At 46.0% G+C, this 20,793-nt stretch overlaps 1 protein-coding gene across 1 annotated transcript in view; it reads left to right on the top strand.

Annotated features, from left to right (window-relative positions):
* Positions 1-18,445, top strand: part of LOC119170656 (DNA damage-regulated autophagy modulator protein 1) — a 35,569-nt gene extending 17,124 nt beyond the window's left edge. The window contains exons 3-7 of the mRNA XM_037421880.2: positions 2,779-2,921; positions 3,971-4,039; positions 7,434-7,542; positions 15,393-15,478; positions 18,144-18,445. Coding sequence (XP_037277777.2) covers positions 2,779-2,921; positions 3,971-4,039; positions 7,434-7,542; positions 15,393-15,478; positions 18,144-18,353 — 617 coding nt within the window. The 3' untranslated portion in view covers positions 18,354-18,445. The remainder of the gene's footprint in view (positions 1-2,778; positions 2,922-3,970; positions 4,040-7,433; positions 7,543-15,392; positions 15,479-18,143) is intronic.
* The last annotated feature ends 2,348 nt before the right edge of the window (positions 18,446-20,793 follow it).

Here is a 20,793-nt window from a genome sequence, read left to right as displayed (position 1 = left end):
GTGATGTCACATAACTTCATCACGTGGCATCTATACTTGGGCAACCGTTAACCGATCGCGGAGAGAGCGCAAAGCAAAGCAAGGTACAGAATGCTTGCATCAATGCCTTCGATCTTGTAGGCAGTGCAGTGATAGCATAACGTTAGGTGCAGAAGGCCTTGGGAGCTGGGCGGGAGAGGATCGGAAGATGTAGAGAAAGTTTTCAATGATTCTTAACTAGTGCGCCATCTCGTTAAACATAAAAAGCGTTCGCAAGGGGCCGAGAGGCGATCGAATTCAAAGCATCGAGGGAGAAGAAAAGAAGGGAAAAGATGGCTCTAGCACTTCTAGTCGTTCAAGGAAATAACATCAGATTCCCCGTGAGATTCCGAATTATTTGCTGGTATACGTGTAAATGCTGACGATGGAATCCAGCACAACACTAATCTTAAAAGTGCCCCCCCCCCCCCCCCCCCACCGAACACCTATTTCACAGCACGAAGATACAGAGGAGGCACACACTGATTTCTGAAAAAGAAACTTTGAAATTAAATAAAATGGCCCCGTATCTGCATGTATTCTGGAAATGTCGTCGAAAGACGATAATCTTGCGCGTGGAGAGAGTGGACAAAACATTTATTGGACGTTCTGCGCAAGAAAATTGGTGAATGATATTCTGAGGCGCTGGGCTAGAGTGCCTCGAGCGTGCAGTGGAGGCGAACGAACGCATCAAGTCACGTCACACGTGAGACATGAGCGCCATTTGGCAGTTTTCTCAGAAAACGAAGGGCGTGGCTCTGAGACGGGTGGGCGCACCTGTCTTAGAGGGGATAAGGTATAGAACGCGAGGCGATGGGTAGGTGCCACCACCGTCTCGTATTAGCAAAGCGTTGCAAACACTCGCCTTTTCGTGCAAGAGTTGCATGGTCAGCGCAGCGTGATTAGAGCTACGGTCCTTAAAATTACTTATGTCTTTTCTAGTAAGAGACGCACATGCAGAATACATACGTGTTGTTATGGTGCCCTAGACATGCGCAATAATTGCTTTTTAATTGACAATTGCACAAGTATGAACGCCGAATCTTGAGCAACATTGATGGGCGCTGCAGATGGGATCGACCGTTTCAAGTACCCGATGCAGTTAAGGGTGGACAAACAGACAAATGTACAAACAGACAGGACAAAATTTTTCCCTCGAATGTCCCCAAGAAAGACTATCGTCTTTAAAAAATGACCCCCCTCCCCGAAGGGAATCGTGAGGACTCGCGTGCGCATCGTAGACTGGCGCGGTCGTTCCACCGCTGTTTCCCCTAGCGAGTATAAGGCGTGTTTGCCCGACCTTCGGGAATACGCTCATGCTCGACGTGGCTCAGAACACCGATCACAAAAACTGAGTGCGCTAACGATGCGAAATCTAGAAACATGCTAGAAGCGGACAAAAAAGCAAAGAGAGAGCAAGAGCGCATCGCAAATTTCCCTTGTCTAACTTAAGATGGCCGCACAGCATGCGCACCACGCTGTCGTCTGCCAGCGGCCCGAAAGAAATTGTTCGGGCGGTCCCGGGCCGCCCGCACGCCGCCAGGCACGCAAACAACGAACATGCGTCCAATTGATCCCGGACCAGTGGACGGAGCTTCCAGTTGGTCCCCGAGAAAAACGAATGCGGCACCGGCGTCCGGGGCCGTCCGGAACCGTCCAGCACGTGTAAATCGATGGAGCTCAGTAAGGCGCGAGCGGACGGGAGAGAGGGGAGCAGGGAGTAAAGAGTGCTAACGACGAGAGAAGGAGCGGCAATGCACTGCACCTACCCTCTTTTATACTCTATCGGAGCACATGCTCCGATTGCTAGGGGCGAGGATAAGCGCGTGCTCCCGCAGCTATAGATATGGGAAAGGGAGGGAGACCCAAGAGATACCACCTGCCGGTGACAACACCTGATGTCTGACATAGCCTGACCAAGACACGTATTCGCATTTAAAATTTGTCTAATATCCTGGCTCCGAACTCCAGACTATCTCTTTTTCGGAGTGATCGGTGCATCACTCGATCCAACCAAATAGTAAACAGTACGGTTCTTTATACGGTCATGCAAAAAATGACATAATGACATTTCTTCCTTTAGGCTAGCTTTGTCCACACTGGTGTAGCCAAAAAGGTAGTAGTTTGACAAGTTAATTGCTTCACCCCGCCCCTTAACCCCACCGAAATGTCTTGATTTTGTTCATGTATATCTCGTTGATATGTTCCCAATTCGCGTGGTTTGCCTGTGCCAACGTTCGCGATATCGTTAATGAACTAAACCATGCGCTGACTTAGTGAAGTTGTAATGTACGTTTTCCCCGATTGTACTATGATTCCCATTGTTCTTTCAAACCCCAAACACTTATGAACAAGTTTCTACAGTACTTAAGCGCATATACATACACATGCACCAACATACGTAAAGAGGCGTGAAACCCCCCCCCCCCCCCCCCCCTTCTTTTTCTAATAAAAAAAAAGAATGTTTCTTACTCTGTCGCTGCACCCCCATCTTTTGGCTTTCCGCAGCACTGATACGGCACTCAGTGGAATACGATCTGGCGACCACCTGAATAGCTTGCATGGTATAGCGACCACCCCGCAAAGTCGTTGTTCCCCGAATGGAATACCAGGCCACGGCGAATTTAGAGTCAACCATAAAGCTTTGTTTGTTATCTCTCTGAACTTTTGGATGACCAACGTATTTTTCTTTCTACGCTTCGCATGATTTCGTGGATCTCATCTTTAATACTGACCATGATCTTAATGTATATCCGTCAGGGCTGAAGTGCGTCCTGGTTCGGTACCAGACCGTACGTTCTTTCAACGCCAGTTGTAGCAAGAAAATGGACGCTATGAACGGTGCTGCCGCTATTCTTGGTCTTGTTGCCTTCCTAGGAATGGCCATGGTTGCGTCATTTCCGGTAAGTGGGTGGTGCCTAACTGACTCGCCTAACTGTCTCCAGCTCAAAACCACCTTCAGCAAGAACTGAAAAATCGTATATGTGATTAAACTAATTGAACATAGCCGTCAATGGAAAATTCGAGAGTTGTTCTTGTTTGATCCAAGAACTATGCCGATAAAACTTGCCATATAAGAATAATGATTTTATGGCTTATATTGAGATACAAAATTGATTTTAATTGAAGCACCACGTGATGTAAATTGCATCTCATAGTGGACCAAATGAATGTTTCTAGGAATTTGTTAAGATTTTATCGTGACATGTGAAAATTTCAGTGGCTGGACAGTAATTAAAACGTAAAATACACCACGGCTGTGAACCGTAGAGTAAATATTGATTAGCCTGACATTCATACATAATGCAATATTACAGGCATAAAAATCAAAATGTAGAAGATTTAGGCAAACTTCCGGAGGTTTAAATGTGCGAAATACTGCAGTGATATTATTCAGCTTCAAACAACTTGCACAAAAGTATTTGATTATTATGCAAACTAAATTTGCTATAAAAGAAAAACCATATTTTCGGGATAAGTTTTCTGACAAGCATCTTTCAGACGACATCCTGCGAAATTGGAAAGGCCCCAATGTGACCAAGATACTTATTGAAATACTTAATGAAATATTGCAGAAATTGCCAGTCTTTCATGCAACGAATCAGCAAATTTTTTTTCAATGCATTTGAGATGGTCACCAGTAGCCGAGACATCGGAAAAGAATTAACCCTGCGTATCTTAACAATATCATTATCAGTAAGCAAGTTGCGAGCATCTTTGATATTGCAGCTAACTGACACAGCCATTTTTGTGGGGTTGGTGCCCTGCGTTTCTTATGCTTGACCCTTTTGGCACACGAATACTTCCTCATGGTAATATGTGCCTATATATAGTAGTTATTTGGCAAAGGGAAATCACGAAACCAGTTTAACAAGACAATTTCAAGTGGTTCACTTTGGCGCTGTGTGCTTCTGGCAAAGTCATCATGCCTTCTGCGTATGTCTCGGTACAGGTGGGTGACGTTCCGACGGTTCACACGGTCGCCGCAAACGTCCTTTTCTACGGGCTCCTCGGTTATCAGGTAAGGCTTTGCTGTCGTACTGCTTTCGCTTGGTATGTTGTTGTTGTCGGAGGAACCCGACAGCTTTTGAATTTGTTATGCATGCACGCGCCTATGTTTGCGTAGAAGTGCCCATGGAGACAATACTCAGTGGATATAGCTATGCACTTTATTGGTGTTTATGATCATAAAACAAAAACTAAAGACAAAGAAAGCTGGACTAGCACTCCTCTCGTCTTCTTGATCATGGTCACCGCTGTTTTGTTGTGGTTGCATTGCTCGGCTATTCAAAGGTCACGGGTTCGATCCCAGCTGCGGCGGTCGCATTTCGATGGAGGTGATATACCAGAAGCCCACGCTCTGTTCGATGTCCGTGAATTTAACGCCAGATGGTCGAAATTTCCAAATCGCGACACTACACGACAAGCCTCGTTATCACATCGTGGTTTTTGCTATTGAAATTGAGATGTTATCTTCGTCATATCGGCTTGAAAGTATGGTATCTACGAGTACGTCGCAACTTCGATGAATTCAGACTAAACACCCTTATACACCTGAAATCAACACAAGCCAATCGCGGAGTGCCGGAAGGCGTGTGCCATTAATGTCATCTCGTTAAGCGATGCTGTCCGCCAGAGTAGTGTTGCTAACCTTTGTCGAACTCGTTTTATAACGTTGACCTCTTCCTTCTCATCAATAAAAAATTAGGCAGTCCATTTCCGCTGGGCCCACCTTCTTCAAATGTGGGTTCCTATATGGCACAATATTATTTTCATTTCATTACAACACGCAAAAACCCGAATAACGCACAGGGCATTGGCCGGGGACAAGCTGACAACTGTCACCTAAATTGGCACAACGCCTGCCTGCTGCTTCAGGAAAGGGAAACGTAAAGGAAAGGAAAGAGCAGAGGAAAAAAAGCAAAACAAAGAACACAGCCGTAAACAAAACTAAGTGGTCACATGAAATATCTATAGACGGGTTGCCAAATCGATTTTGTTTAAGAAAGTTAACAAGGCTCGATGAGCTTGGTCACGCCGAGCAGGTCATCCTCCGGAGAACAGGCAATCATCGAGTACCGTGCACTCAAGTCAACATTGCTTGAAAAGCAGTGCTCGCTCTGCGAATGCGTGACCGCTCTAAAAGCCGGTGTTAGTGTCTCACATGTGCCGCAAAACGATACGACAAATGAAGTTTGCATAGGGTTGCTCGTGTTGTTAGAGGTAAATGGAGGTTCTTGCATGCTTAAGGGTAAACCACGTGTAGATGGGCAGAAATGATTGACCCGATTGCTCATTTTCGTCCCTTTCCTTGCCCGTTCTTCACACAGTATACTTATTCCAAGTCCAAATGCACTAATCATCCCAGCTTGGTCTTTTTTGCGTGCGTGTGAGTGGGCGCACCTACGTGTGTGTGTGTGTGTTTGTGTGTGTGTTTGTGCATGTGTGTGTGTTTGTGTGTGCACGAAAGCGTGTGTGTGAGTTTGTGAATGCGTGCTTGTGTGTTAGTGCGTGTGTGCGAGCGTGCGTGTATGTGTGTGTGTGTTTGCGTGTGTGTGTTTGTGTGTGTGTGTTTGTGCGTTTGTACGTGCGTGCGCATGTGTGTGTGCATGTGTGTGCATGTGTGTGCGTGTGTGTGTTAGTGTGTGTGTGCATGCGTGTGTGTGTTTGTTAGTGTGTGCGTGTGTGTGTGTGTGCGCACGGGTGTGTGTGTGTTTCTTGCGTACGTGCGTGCAAGCCTGAGTACGCGTCTATGTGCGCTGATACACTAGAAAATTTGTTGAAGTATGAACCACAGCCAAATATCTCAATTGAGCATCCTGCTTTGATCTTGCACATACACTGCTCACAGGATGAGACACGACATTATAAATATAAGAAGGTTGGGAGGGCTCGTATTTTAACCGTGTCATATCACTTCGGTATACTTGGTGCCAGTCTGTGGGTGCTGACAATAACCGCATACATTCGCACTTTCTCTCCATCCAATACACCACCATCATCAGCCTTACCACAACCAATGCTGATCGAAAACCTCTTCCATGTTCTCCCAATGAACTCGGTCCTCTCCCTTCTACGTTGTACCCGCAAACTTCTTAATCTAATGTGCTCACCAAACTTTCTATCCTTGCGCGTTTGCCATCTCTTGGGAGCGGTTATCCTGCCTACGCAGCCCATGTTGATTTCTTGATCCTTGATTTCAACGACGGTGCCGTTAACACCCGTTGGTTCTTTGAGAAACTCTGCTCTCTTCCTGTCTCTTGAGGCTACGCCGATGATTTACCTTTCCGTTGCTCGCTGCGTCATTTTCTATTTAAATTTAACTTTTTTTGTCAGCCTTCAGGTTTATGCTCAGTAAAATGCAGCTGTTATATACATTCCTGTTGAGTACCGGCCATGGTGGTCTAGTGGTTATAATCCCGCAGTTCACATGATCGAATCCCTGCCACGGCGGCCACATTTTCGTAGGAGGTGAAAATGCTTGACGCCTGTGTGTTTAGACTTAGATGCAAGTGAAAGAACCCCTGCTGATCTAGATTTACGGAGTCCTCCACTACGGCGCCTCTTATTATAATCAAATGGTGGTATTGGGACGTTAAACCCTCGATATTATTATACATTGCTCTTCAGGAATGAGGGTAAATTAAAAGGCATGGCTTCAGAAAGTTTGCAAAATGTGCTCCTCTCCATTTTTATTCTTCTACTTATTTCACTGCCATGGATCCGGCTGTCTGTCCCATCCGGCTGTCTGTCCGTGCTGACGTCTGTAGTGCGCACTACGTGTGTCATGAACATGCATAATTAGCCCCCCCCTCCATATCGGCGCCTAACGTGTTGGTGCACTGCCTCCATGATTGTGTGACGATGCCATGTTTTTTGACGTCATTTTGTGACGTCACATGGTGCCATAGTGACGTCAATTTATGCTGATGTTTTTTTTTGTGCCACTTGTGTGAACGTCATTGGCGTTTACGGTCAGTATTTACGTTTCATAATTCATCAAGTCTCTCGCTCTAATTGCGAGTTCCATAGTTATAATGCAATCTGCCGGGTAGATTCATTGGGTTAGCCAAACTAGTATGAATAGTTTATTACTGATATGAAGTCTTAATGCGTGCTTGTTGGCACTTACTAAACTCGAATAAACAGCGCTACAACGGAACAAAGAAGGAAGCCTCAGGACCAAACGCTACTCCTTTCCCTTCCTTCTTTTCCTTGTTGCAGCGCTGTTTATCTAAAATTGAGATCTTTATAACTTTGCGCTCCCCAATCACTGTAAAGAATTTATGAAAAGGGAACAGCATTTGAAGTGGTATGTTTGATTTACTTTAGTATTGATTTACGTTATTTTATAACATGACTAATACATGTTGTATCACTATGATCATGAAAACGATGATGTCTTTATTTTCTAGGTGATGCAAACAATCATAACCTATTGGATGTATCCGCTTTTCAACGGCAAGACCATCGTCATCATACGGATTATGATCTGCTGCTTCTGCGGGCTCTCTGTCATTTTAAGTACGTACCGTAAATACTTTTTGTAACACCTGTTTTTAGTTGCTTTTTTTTTACTTTTTCTAAAACAATCCAAGGAGGGGCGCTGAACAGTTTTAGGGATGGCTTTCTTTGACAAGTTCTTCTTAACAGACTTTTCGGTGCGGCTAAAAAAAATGATCTAGTATTGAGTGTAGCACGGGCATGCCAAAAGCTACACCACACCTTTGCCTTTGCGCATAGCTCAGCAACGAAATTGAAGCTCCCTCAGATTCACTCAAAAAATATATATTTTGCACTGGCGGCTCACTCTAACTAACATAAATGTTCCTGAACCGGACTCCCTCGGACTCAAATTCACTAAACTTTTCCATGCCCCGCCGCGGTGGGCTAGTGGCTAAGGTACTTGGCTGCTTACCCGCAGGTCGCGGGATCGAATCCCGGCTGCGACGGCTGCATTTCCGATGGAGGCGGAAATTTTGTAGGCCCGTGTGCTCAGATTTGGGTGCACATTAAAGAACCCCAGGTGGTCGAAATTTCTGGAGCCCTCCACTACGGTGTCTCTCATAATTATATGGTGGTTTTGGGACGTTAAACCACACATATATATCAAATGAAGCCAAATAAAGCATAGATGACATGATCTCATTTCATTTCATTCAGCTTTATTCGAGACAATTTGCAATTTTCTCAGGAGACGCGGTTAAATGCCCAAAAGGTGCGTGACTATGGGCTACGTCACGCAGGAAGTGGCGGCAGCTGTGAGTTGTCTGTCATGCACGGATTGCTGCACTTCAAATAACATATTTATGCATCGCTACAGGAAGATGAAAACTGGTCTCCGGTTTGTGAGAGGAAAAAAGAACTTTAAAAGAAAAGAAACAGGTATGCACACATATGACAGTATCTCTTTGAAAATTTTATAGAATATACATCATACAGCTCTTACCAACACCTACCTTGGCAGAAGGGTTGAAAGCACTCAGTGCGCTTGTTTCTGTGCTCTACTTCCAGTAAGTCTGCACTGCCAATACTTCCGCTTGAATAATCCTTGTCTTCATTTGTCTAATGGTTTCATGGGGTTGTATATAACAAAGAAAACAAGTGTTTGATAATTTTTCTTTGATATCCTCCGTAGATGTCGGTGAATCATTGTTTCACGTGATTGTGAAAGGCCTTCACCACAGGAATGGTTTATTGTTAGGGCTATCACTTTTAATGCTTGTCTCATTTGCTATGGTTACTCGAGTGTTTAGTGGGCATCAAGGAGGATTAAAAAAATTGCTGGAGTGGAAGCTCCCGCATTGTCTTGCCAACAAAAATGAAGCCAGCTTTTGCCACTACCAAGATGTGGGGAACATGTTCTTTTCTGATAGTGCCCACTTAGAGATCAAGTGGCTTTAATATGTCAGTGTACATTCTACGTTAGTTTCATAATAAAAGTTACGCATGCCTTGGAAGAAAACGAAGGTGGTTGAACATGCTGGCTGCCCAAGCTGGAGGAAGAAAAAAGACGACGACACTGCGATCATCAACCTGTTGGCCGCTCCGGCGCTTCTCTTCGCGACCAAAATAAACGGCCCCCTTCAGCCGTATACGTCTTGGTCCTCCTTGTGCGTAACAGATTGGTGGAAGCGTGCTGGGTAAGACAAGCTCAACGACGGGAGCTTCACTACCTGGACTACGCCGCAGCCGCCGCCTTGCCGGACTCCCGCTGCGCCGATCGTAATGGCCCAAGATCAGCCATCTAACGCTTCAAGGCCAACTCCAATGGGTTCCGTGCCCTACTACCGAGTCCCGCCAATCTTTGGAGGAAAATCGGGAGAGGATGTCGATGCGTGGCTCGTCCAGTCCAAGCGAGTCAGTAAGTCCAACGGCTAGGATGCCGCCGCTAAGCTCAGCAATACGGTCTTTTGCCTTACAGATACTGCGCTCGTGTGGTACGAAAACCACGAGGACACACTGCCGACGTGGGACGTTTTTGTTGCAGAGCTGAAAGTGTGTTTCGGCGACTCGAGCATCAAAAGGAAGCGGGCAGAGCAGACATCGTCTCAACGCGTGCAGCTTCCAGGTGAGACATGAACCACGTATATAGAGGATGTGCTGAAGCTCTGCAAGGTGGTCAATGATCAGATGTCAGAAGACGACAAAGTAGGGCATTTGCTGAAAGGCATAGCCGAAGATGTCTATAATTTTCTCATCGGAAAAGAGCACCTGAGCTCGGTGTCCGACGTGATTCGGCATTGCCGAACTTTTGAACAGCTGAAAATGCGCAGGATTGCTCCAAAGTTCGGCCGGCTCACAAATGTTCCAACGGTTGCCAGCATCGACACGAGCACCTGCCCAGACCTGTGCTCAACGATTTGAGAGATTGTTCGCGAAGAACTTTTTCGCTATAGAGAACAGACGCATTCAGCAGTTGATCACCATTCTGTAAATGACCAACATTCGGTAGATGTGTCACGTGAGGCTGTGACTGCACCACCGCCTTCTACGATCCCTTGGCAATCGATGGTTAGTGCAGCAGCTGTTGAGTACAGTGCACCCCCACAGCCAAGGAAAGCACCACGCTTGCCAGCTCCTCGCCATGACCGACGCCCCCAGCGTCCGCCTTCTTCGCGACGCCCGGTCTATCCCTATGATATACGGAATGAACCGACCCACTACGCCAGGGAAGACGATGTTCGATTCATCGACGAACAAAGAGAGTTTTGACCTCTCACAGTTTTTTACTCCTGTGGTGTACCAGGACATATTTCGCGATTTTGCAACCGTCGACGTGTAGCCCCACGGTATGGCTACCCACCACACTTTGCACGGCCTTCCGAACGACTTCGCGATGACCCGCGAGCAACGTACCATGGCCCACCACAACACTTCACACGATCGTCTGATCGACCGTACGACGACCCTAAGGCAACACACCTGCTGCCTCGCGACGACTACTGGACCCGCAGCTTTCGGAACCACTCCCCTACATCTGACAGGAGCTTGACGCCTCCACCGCCTCGTGTTCCCCGTTCTCCTTCACCACGACGTCGCAACACGTCTCCTTTGCCACAGGAAAACTAGCAAGCGCGGCCGATGGAGGTGAGGTCACCGGAGACGTGCTAATATCAGAAATACCTCCTGTGTTGATGCTCAAGAACAAAGTACTGTTTCTGTTGACGATGTGTCTGTGATGGCTTTGGTAGATACGAGGGCAACCATTTCGGTCATGAGTGCGTTTTTTAAAGATACCTTGGGGCGGAAGGTTTTATTTAGGTGGAATCAAGCTTCGAAGTTTTGCTGAGTGGTGAGGCACTGCATCGTGTTGGTGTGTATCAAGCTGACGTGTTTCTCGGAGGCTGCGTTATCCCAACGGAGTTCGTGATTATTCCGCAGGCGACACATGATGTTATTTTGGGTATGGACTTTTTGAGGGAGTGTGGTGCGACTGTCGACTGCCGCACAGGGACAATAGTCTTGAGTGATCACGTTCCACCAGCACTCTTGGAAAACCCTGTGGATGGTGAGACAGCATTGTGTGTCTGTGGTGACACTATCATACCACCGTTATCAACTGTTCGTGTACCTGTTGGTTGCAGCGACAGCTATTCCGCCAACTTTGATGCCAACGTAGAACCAGTGTACACCAACTGCATGTAAAAGAATGTGTTGATCCCACATTGTGTGGTGTCGATCAGATGTGGACGCGCTGGTTTATGGACTGTCAATTGCTCTACAGAACCCGTGATGTTACCAGATGGTCTAAAGTTAGCCGTCGTCAGTGGACAACACGAGGCCTTACTGGTGACCGAGCTTAGAGATGCGCCAAAAGAGCATCGTAGTCACGGTTTTGAAACGGCTCTTCTGTCAATGGTGAATAAGTCGCTGAGCACAAGTGAACGCCGAACATTGGTCAATGTACTTTCGAAGCACGTCTCTGCATTCGACTTTGCGCAGAAAGACGCAGCGCCCCTAATTTCTGCTTCTCGGGCATGTCACACTATCAACACGAGTTTGGCCAATCCGATTAGACAAAAGCCATACCGTGTTTCACCATCCAAGCGGCAGATTATTAATGAGCAGGTGAACGAAGTGATTGAAAACGGTATCATTCAAGAGTCGGTAAGTCCATGGGCAGCTCCAGTAATTCTCGTTAAAAAGAAAGACAGACCCTGGAGATTTTGTGTCGATTATCGGCGATTGAATGCTGTAACAAAAAAAGACGTGTACCCACTTCCACGCATTGATGATGCCATAGACTGTCTGCATTTGTCCTCTCACTTTTCCTGTGTAGATTTAAGATCGGGCTACTGGCAAATTCCCATGCATCCTGAAGATAAAGAAAAGACAGCCTTTGTAACCCCTGACAGCCTTTTTGAATTCAACGTGATGCCATTTGGACTGTGCAACGCGCCGGCGAGGTTCGTGCGATTTATGAACACTGTTCTTTGTGGCTTGAAGTGGAGCATTTGCATGTGCTATCTCGACGACGTCGTCATTTTTGGCCGCACCTTCCGCGAACACAATTCACGTCTGGATACTGTACTGGCTTGCATAAGAAACGCTGGCCTTGTTCTTAACTCAAATAAATGCCACTTCGGGGACCGACAAACCCTTGTTCTCGGACACCTAGTCAACCAGGAGGGCATCCGTCCAGATCCCCAGAAAACAGCAGCCGTTGAAACGTTCAATGTGCCGCGCTCTGTGAAGGAGCTCTGCAGTTTTTTGGGACTTTGCTCCTTTTTTCGCTGTTTTATACCTAAATTTGCCAAGGTCACGTATCCGCTGACATGTTTGCTACAGAAAAATACTCCCTTCGAGTGGACTCCGGAGTGCGACTCCTCTTTTCGTCAACTGAAGTTCCTCCTGACGTCGCAGCCTGTTCTTCAACACTTCAACCCATCAGCTCCAACCGAACTGCACACACATGCCAGCGGCATAGGAATTGGTGCCGTCCTAGTTCAACGCTATGGTAACCGCGAGCACGTGATTGCATACGCAAGTCGCTCCTTGAGTAGGCCCGAGCAGAATTACACTGTCACAGAACAAGAATGCCTCGCGGTAGTATTTGCGATTCAGCGGTTTCGGTCTTACCTATATGGACGCCCTTTTACAGTCGTCACCGACCACCACTCATTGTGTTGGCTCGTCAACCTTCGGGATCCTTGCGGCCGTCTAGCACGCTGGGCACTTCGGCTCAAAGAGTATAACTTCATAGTCTCATACAAAAGTGGTCGATGACACGCCGACGCAGATTGCCTTTCGCGCATGCCACTGAGCATTACAGAGTGTGATGCCGATGACCTCGATCACTTCGTAGCTTCTGTGTCACCAAATTTTCCCGGCCTCAGTACTTTCAATTATGAACAGCGAAAGGACACCAGGCTATCATCGCTTTGCACAGCTCCTATGGCATGCCATTTCTGTGTACGCAACGGACTCCTATATAAGAAGAACTTTTCCAGCACTAGCGCACGTTTGCTCCTGGTAGTGCCAGAAAGCCTTCGGACAGCGATTTTAGGTGCTATGCACGACAATCCTACGTCCGGACATTTAGGTTCTGCGCGGACGCTTTACCGTGCTAAAAAACGCTTTTATTGGCCAGGAATGCGACAGTCAGTCGAGGCGTATGTGGCCAGCTGCACACAGTGTCAACGCCACAAATGCCCATCTACTGCTCCGGCTGGTCTTCTACAGCCTTTGCCACCTCCAAGCACACCTTTCCAACAGGTGGGCATTGACCTCATGGGCCCTTTTCCAAAGTCGGCTAAGGGCAATCGCTGGATAATTGTATGTGTTCGTTACCTCACGCGCTACTGCGAGACGGCGGCCATACCAACCGCAACTGCCAGCGACGTCTCTGTGTTCCTGCTGCAGCACGTTATCCTCCGACATGGCCCACCTCACTAGATCATCAGTGATCGTGGGCGACAATTTACGGCAGATATAGTAGAAGAGCTGCTTCGATTGAGTGAGTCCCGCCTTTGTCACTCGTCGCCATATCATCCGCAAACAAATGGGCTCATGGAGCGCACCAACCGAACAATTGTTAACATGCTCTCTATGTATGTGGCATCCGACCACAAGAACTGGGATGACGTGCTACCATTTACAACGTACGCGTTCAACACCGCTAAGCACGAGACAACAGGCTATAGCCCCTTTTTCTTGATGTACGCACGACCGCCACGGCACACACTCGACACTGTTTTGCCATTCTCGGCGCACGGAAACCTCTCAGTCACCGAAATCCTCTGCCTTGCAGAAGAGGTGCGTCGTATTGCTCGTCTACGCACTTTGGCATCACAGGAAAAATCGAAAGTACGCTATGGCGTCCGCCACCGGCCTGTAACTTACCATCCAGGCGACTTAGTGTGGCTGTGGACTTCGGTACGAAGACGCGGGTGATGCCAAAAGTTCTTGGCCACATTTGCCGAACTATTTGTCGCTCTCGACAAAATCACGGAAGTCACATACACAATAGCTCGCCTCACGAGAAGTGGTAGAAGAGCCGCTAAAACCCAAGCAGTCCATGTCACTCGATTGAAGTTGTACACACCAAGCTGAATCAGTTATCTCACCCGGCGGGCTTCGTCTGCGAGGGGAGGAATGTTACGCATGCCTTGGAAGAAAACGAAGGTGGCTGAACATGCTGGCTGCCCCAAGCTGGAGGAAGAAAGAAGACGACGACACTGTGATCATCAACCTGTTGGCCGCTCCGGCGCTTCTCTTCGCGACCAAAATAAACGGCCCCCTTCAGCCATATACGTCCTGGTCCTCCTTGAGCGTAACAGTATTATAGAATATACATCATACAGCTCTTACCAACACCTACCTTGGCAGAAGGGTTGAAAGCACTCAGTGCACTTGTTTCTGTACTCTACATCCAGTAAGTCTGTACTGCCAATACTTCCGCTTGAATAATCCTTGTCTTCATTTGTCTAATGGTTTCATGGGGTTGTATATAACAAAGAAAACAAGTGTTTGATAATTTTTCTTTGATATCCTCCGTAAATGTAGGTGAATCATTGTTTCACGTGATTGTGAATGGCCTTCACCGCAAGAATGGTTTATCGTTAGGGCTATGACTTTTAATGCTCGTCTCATTTGCTATGGTTACTCGAGTGTTTAGTGGGCACCAAGGAGGATTAAAAAAATTGCTGGAGTGGAAGCTCCCGCATTGCCTTGCCAGCAGAAATGAAGCCAGCTTTTGCCACTACCAAGATGTGGAGAACATGTTCTTTTCTGATAGTGCCCACGTAGAGATCAAGTGGCTTTAATATGTCAGTGTACATTCTACGTTATTTCCGTATTAAAAGATAATTGTTCCGAACGAGATAACACAGAGAAACGAGTATGGATGACTGCATTTCCCAAGTACTTTGCCTCTAATTGGAGGCACACTAAAAAAAAAATAAAAACTAGTAACAATAAGACGCACTTGAGTCACTATGTGACCCGAAAAAGTTTTCACATTACACTCGTCGGGCGTGCGAAGGAAACGCTCTGTTCTTAATCACAGAACGGTGATACTTCATTATGCCCCTAGTAAGATGGCCACTGCATCCACCATCTTGCCAGAGGCACGGCTTCACTCCTAGGCGATGATTTCCACCCCAGCAATTTTTTTAATCCTCATTGGTGGGCACTCACCGCCAGAATCATTTCTTCTTGCGGTGCAGCTTCACTCGGGATCCCATGACCAAGTATGATACTAGTTCAGCACTAATGACGCCCAATGTTTTGGGCAGAGTTATTGCTAATGTCGCAATTTGTATAACATAAGCATTCTAAGGTGTGTCATAAAGAACTGTAGTACCTTACTATTGGAATGAACACTTGCCGTGAGCGTGAAGTGGCTCTGAGTGCATACTTTCCTCTTTCAGTGGCCGCGATTGGCGCTGTAGGCAAGTCAATCTGGAAGGAAAAAGTGCGTGACCATCCACTACGGATGAAGGTTCCGTCGGATGAGGTATGACACTCTTCGATATTTTCAATTTAAGTGCAGTATTGTAAGGCGTGGGCAATTTTTTCTTGCTGTTTGCCGAGCTTGGATGTGCCACGAGACTGTGGTTTGTGAGGAAGTCCAAATAATTGTGCATTGTGGGTGATCTATGGGTAACTGGGTCTTCATGTATCTGTGATTGAAATTTGCAAGTGAACTTCCGGAAGTACACTGTCTGAAGCAAAATGGCAATAATTAGAGTGGCCCGAGGTTCGTGATGGTTCTTCTGGTTGAAGAGACGGAGTCGGAAGGCATCAACACCCACTTCATTCTTAAATGATTACCCCCTTTCCCCAACCCCACCCTTATGTTTATAAGTTATAACAGTTATTGGTAATAATAAGATAACACCTCTGAAGATACGCACGCAAACGTTGTTCCTAGGGGCGAAAAAAAAAAAAAATCTGAGTATAGACAGTGTTAGTGCTCACCCTTTGTTGAGCCCTTTTTTTTTTTTGAGCGTCTGATTTGATTGGCAAAGCAATATTTCCGACTGCCGTGAGCCTTTCCATATAGCTATTGCCAACTGTTGTTGAGGCATTGTTAGTTTTGTGCAAAGCTTTGCGTGAAGCTTTGTGCACGAGGTAAAATGAGCAAAAGAAAAACTAAATTTTGGTTAGGTTAGTTTGGCTAAACTTTTTTTTTTTGCAGTGGGAGAACTTTAGGGACCCATGTTGTCGTCCATTCATGAATCTCAAGTCACATGATCATGCTCAGAGTAAAGTGCTCACAGAGGCCATAATAATGCTATCAATGCTCAAAATCTGGTTAGAAGGAAATATCAATGCCTAAAGTAAGATAATTTACAGAAGTAACCAAGAAGCAATCGGAACAATATGTCTACAATAGCTAAAAACGTTCAGGAAACCTGTGGCTGACTCCTGTGCTGCGTAAGAGAGGGCGCCACCACCCTCCTGAAGGAGCGAATACCTTTTCCTCTACGTTACAGCGGTGTGATGCCACTGCATCTGATGGGTGAAAGAACCGGACGTAACTCGCTGCACACGACGCGTATCTCAACTGCCATAAAAAGCAGATGTCGATAAAGCGCAGCAAAAAGTAGCGCACATATTGTAGACTGAGTTTGCGAATTTCCCTAACACGCTTCTACTCGTGCTCTGGAAATCCTACCATGCTTACCTCGAATATTGTCATCATTAGCGCTGGAGTAAACTAAGCAGTGGGAACTTGACGAGCGGGAGTCGCTGAGTAACCGTGTTATGCACTTCCTAACAGGTTTAACTGTAGTGAAGCATCCATATGTTTTTCGTTTTTTTTTAGTTTGCTTGTCCTTAACCAGGCTGCCATTCTCCGAATGTTTATCATAAGTACGTTCTCATTTGCTAGATGCTCAGAACGGAATGTGGCGCCAACGACTTGCGTGAAAGTTGCACACCAATGATTCTGCGTTCCCCGGTGCATACAGTCTATTGGTGTGGCCTGCGCTTATTCTAAATGAGGCTTAAGCATCGCACAATCAGCTGCCAACGTTGGCATACCACTAGTTTGTTGGGCATACCAGTAGTTTGTTGGTTTAGAAAAATTAAGTTTGACCTCGCTTCGACATTTGTTCATCTCACTATCGCTTTTGATCGCACAGTCATAACAAATCTCATGAAAATAATTGCCTGGAATTTAGACTCGTTTCGGCCACAGTGAAGCTCCGATATAATGTGGATGAAACTGAAAACTAGAGAAAGATACGACAGTTTTGCAGGTGAAAGAATTGTATGAAATGCTAATAAAGAAGCAGTGAACAGTACTCACGGATTCGAACGTGGCATCAGATCATCTAGTGGAGGGAGTCTTCATGTGCGCTCTGGCTCAACGTAGGCGCGCGCATACGAAGGCTCCCCAATCTATACTCTAAAGACTTGTAAGGCGTATGTTTGAATGCTCGAGACAGTCACGTCATGTTCAGATGATTATTGCCTCTAAAGTTAGTGTTAGCTCTGATCTACGCGTTCAAGTTGAAATTACATCGGTATGACCCTAACTGAATGCGGTGAAAACACAAGTATGGGCGTTACTTAGCCTTAAATGTCCGGTTAAAAAAATCGGTAAGTACTCTACACTAGGGGATTAAATAAACCTCATGATTTTGTTCGAACCCTATCGCATATCCATGGCGTAACACGAAGGTTCGATAACGTTGCCTAGCGCTGGCTTCCATCGTTATTTCGAAAACGTTACATTTACAGTACGCTCAGACTGATGCCCTTTCTTTCAACCAATCGGCTGTTCGCTTAATATAGCTTGTCCTTTCATGAAGATTTTTCTTGTTCTTCTTCGATTGATTTTAAGAGCAAAGCTCCTTATTTTTTCATGATATCCGTTGACGTCATTGTCGTTGCTTCCCGTCAGACTGAAATACATGCATGCATTAGAAATATTGGACAGCGTGCGTTCTTAGTGCGCATGTGGTTTAAAAAAAGACCATGCTCTGTTCGTCCGGCCATCCATGCATCTGTCCCTCCGACCATTCGTCCTCCCATGCACCCGCCTGTCCGTCTGTTATACTAGTCTGCATCTTCTACGTAGACATTATGGTCTATATAGGACATGCTTTGTCCATAATTAGCAAATCACTTCATCGATCAACACTTAATTTTTCCTTTTTCTTTTTCTACAGGGTTTCGGACTTCTCGTGACTGCGGCCATCTTCGAGTGGATCCTCGGCCTGTGCGTGGTTCTCTTCTTCTTCACCTACGTCCGGGAGTTCCACAAAGTGACGCTCGAAATCAAGGCCGACCTGCTGGTCGACCACCTGGACGACGAGCCGATTTTCCGAAAGTCGCCCTACATGTCCGAGACCACTTACCTACGTGCTCACGAGACGTGACGGCTGTGTCTGCCATAACGATTGCTGTAAATGTTGTCTGACTCAGGCGCCATAGATCAAATGCGTGTGCAGATGGATGCGGCATAATTTTTTCCTTTTGGTAGTATATCCCCGACTGTGCTGATAGGCCACCCTTGCAAGTAGCGCAGCGTGGTGCACTTTCCCGCCATGTTTTCGATTTTTCCTGGTCCAAACAGCACCTCAAGTGGAGATCGCCGAAATCAAAACTGGTGGCTCTTGGGGTCCACAATTGTCCACCGCATGCTGGTAGGAAATCTCGGAGGCCTGCATTTGCGTTTCTCTTTGAGGGAAACATTTGTATGCTTCGACACCAGATGTCGCTCGGTGCACACTTGTCACATTTTGGCCACCGAAAATCACAACACGTGTGTCTTCGAGGCCGGCGCCCATGTGCAGACTGCCCACGTGCGAAAAGACCATTCATGCACGGGGTACCGTTTATTTCGCACACGCGATATAAGTTAATACTTTGAGCCTTGATACCTGTATCTTAATACCTTGTGCCCTACACGAGGTATTAACAATTTGAACGAGTCATGGCAATTTCTACGGGAAGCATTCCTACCCTGATTGCAGCATCGATTGCTATCGAGAGTCACGGAATATAACCGGAGCGAATGGGTCGCGAAAACACACCGGGAATGGGATTCATGCCTTTGGCGCACAACCTAGCACTAGTGTATATGAGGGATATCCGACCGTGAGAAAAACAAGAAAAAGACAGAGTCTTCGTTTATACTAAGGGGCTTCATCTCAACAAGGGCTTCTTCTTTGGTTATATTTACTGCGGCTACCCTACATTTACACTACAGTCACCATTCAGTGAACGCCTTCTTGTACGCTTGACAGTGTCATGTTGAGTATGCGCGGCAGAATTGTTTCGTTGCATAGCTTTTTTTTTATACATAGGCATCCAAACAACTATATAGAATCTATTGAGTACAACATATTGTTGCGTGAGAATTCTATGTGGTCAAAGCCACTCCTGCAGAGAACTGTGGGTTTCAGGGAAAAGGAATTCATTACAATGTGGCATCACGGTGGCTACTCCGGGGCCATCTAATGGGCCTGGTAAAGAACGCTCACTTATATTTACGTGGTTCAGTGCGGACCACACAGACAAGCGGTACAAACTTTCATGGGATAAACGTAGCAGTTCAATATATGTATCATTGGCCTTATGCATAGCGCCACTCACGCATGTAAAAGTAGAACATCTCATTGATGCCGAGTTGGTAAAACTTGGACAGTATAACCTTTCGTGGTTCCACCTAATTTAATCAGACACGATGACATATCACTAGACATTCTTAATTTGGACAAGATGGCTATCAAAAATCTTGTTTTTAGATTCTATTTCTCTCCATCTTTTCTGCCGAAATTGAGGCTGATACATGCGTCTCTTCTTGTAAAATTATATTTTGTTCAATATGTGGGTCTATTAGTGCTCAACTCTGGTTATGGGCTGCTGCAATTAGTTTCGAAAAACCTGTTTACAAAATTCTGCTGTTGAAGGGCTCGGTAAAGCAGTCAGAATCAATGCTTTTCTCGAATTAATCACTTCATAGTACGGGCTCCACCTCACAGGTGATACGTTGTCTGAATATGTTAATAAGAGAAACTGCTTTCGTCGATCACTGAGAACATTGCATATTTTATTACTATTGTTTTTTGACAAGCAGCGAGTAACTGTTTCCCTACTATATTTAGTAAGTAATTACAATGTCTTTCATGACATCACGCATTGCAAATAGGGCTTTTCTTCGACTCAAGCTGCGATGCAAAGCCTTTTTGTTCTATAATAAAACTTTCATGTCACGTAAATAGAATGACTCACGAACAAGACATTGCTTGCAAGAGTAATATGTCTGCATGCTTGGTGGCATGAACGCGCATTGTACGCTAGACGACTATTTCAGTTTTTAGTCATTTGTTTGGCATATATTGTACTTCAGTATCACAGGCAGCTCTGTCCTTATAAAACGCTTGAAATAAACTACAGTCATGGTAGTTTTGACATCAGCATCTAGTTGAGTGGAGCTGTGAAGGTTTTTGCCGGTACAATAGCGGACGTTTGCGAATTTCGCGAGTCGTTCTGGATGTGCAGGGGTGTCCAAAAGTTCCAGGCTCGTGCTGTCATATGATTCCATAGGATAGCATCCTGGAAACTATTGTTCGCCCTTGTACGTATTGTCTTCAACGAATCTCTACAAAAGTTGGTGCCTTCCATATTATTACTCGGAGCTCGGGTAATAAACCTTGAGTCTAACAGTTGTCAAATGGTTAAACGGGACTTCCACAGAATGCAATAAATGTTGTGTTTGGAACCATCGTGTGTTTTATTGCTGTAATGGAGGCGAAACGTAAGAACGTTAGCGTGTACCTAAAGGCGAAACAGCAAAAAAAAAAAAAATGAAAA

The sequence above is a fragment of the Rhipicephalus microplus genome, chromosome 2, assembly GCF_043290135.1.
Source record: "Rhipicephalus microplus isolate Deutch F79 chromosome 2, USDA_Rmic, whole genome shotgun sequence".
NCBI classification, from domain to species: Eukaryota; Metazoa; Arthropoda; class Arachnida; order Ixodida; family Ixodidae; genus Rhipicephalus; species Rhipicephalus microplus.
Note: the sequence above shows the minus strand (reverse complement) of the source record. Positions and strands in the feature narration are given on the sequence as shown.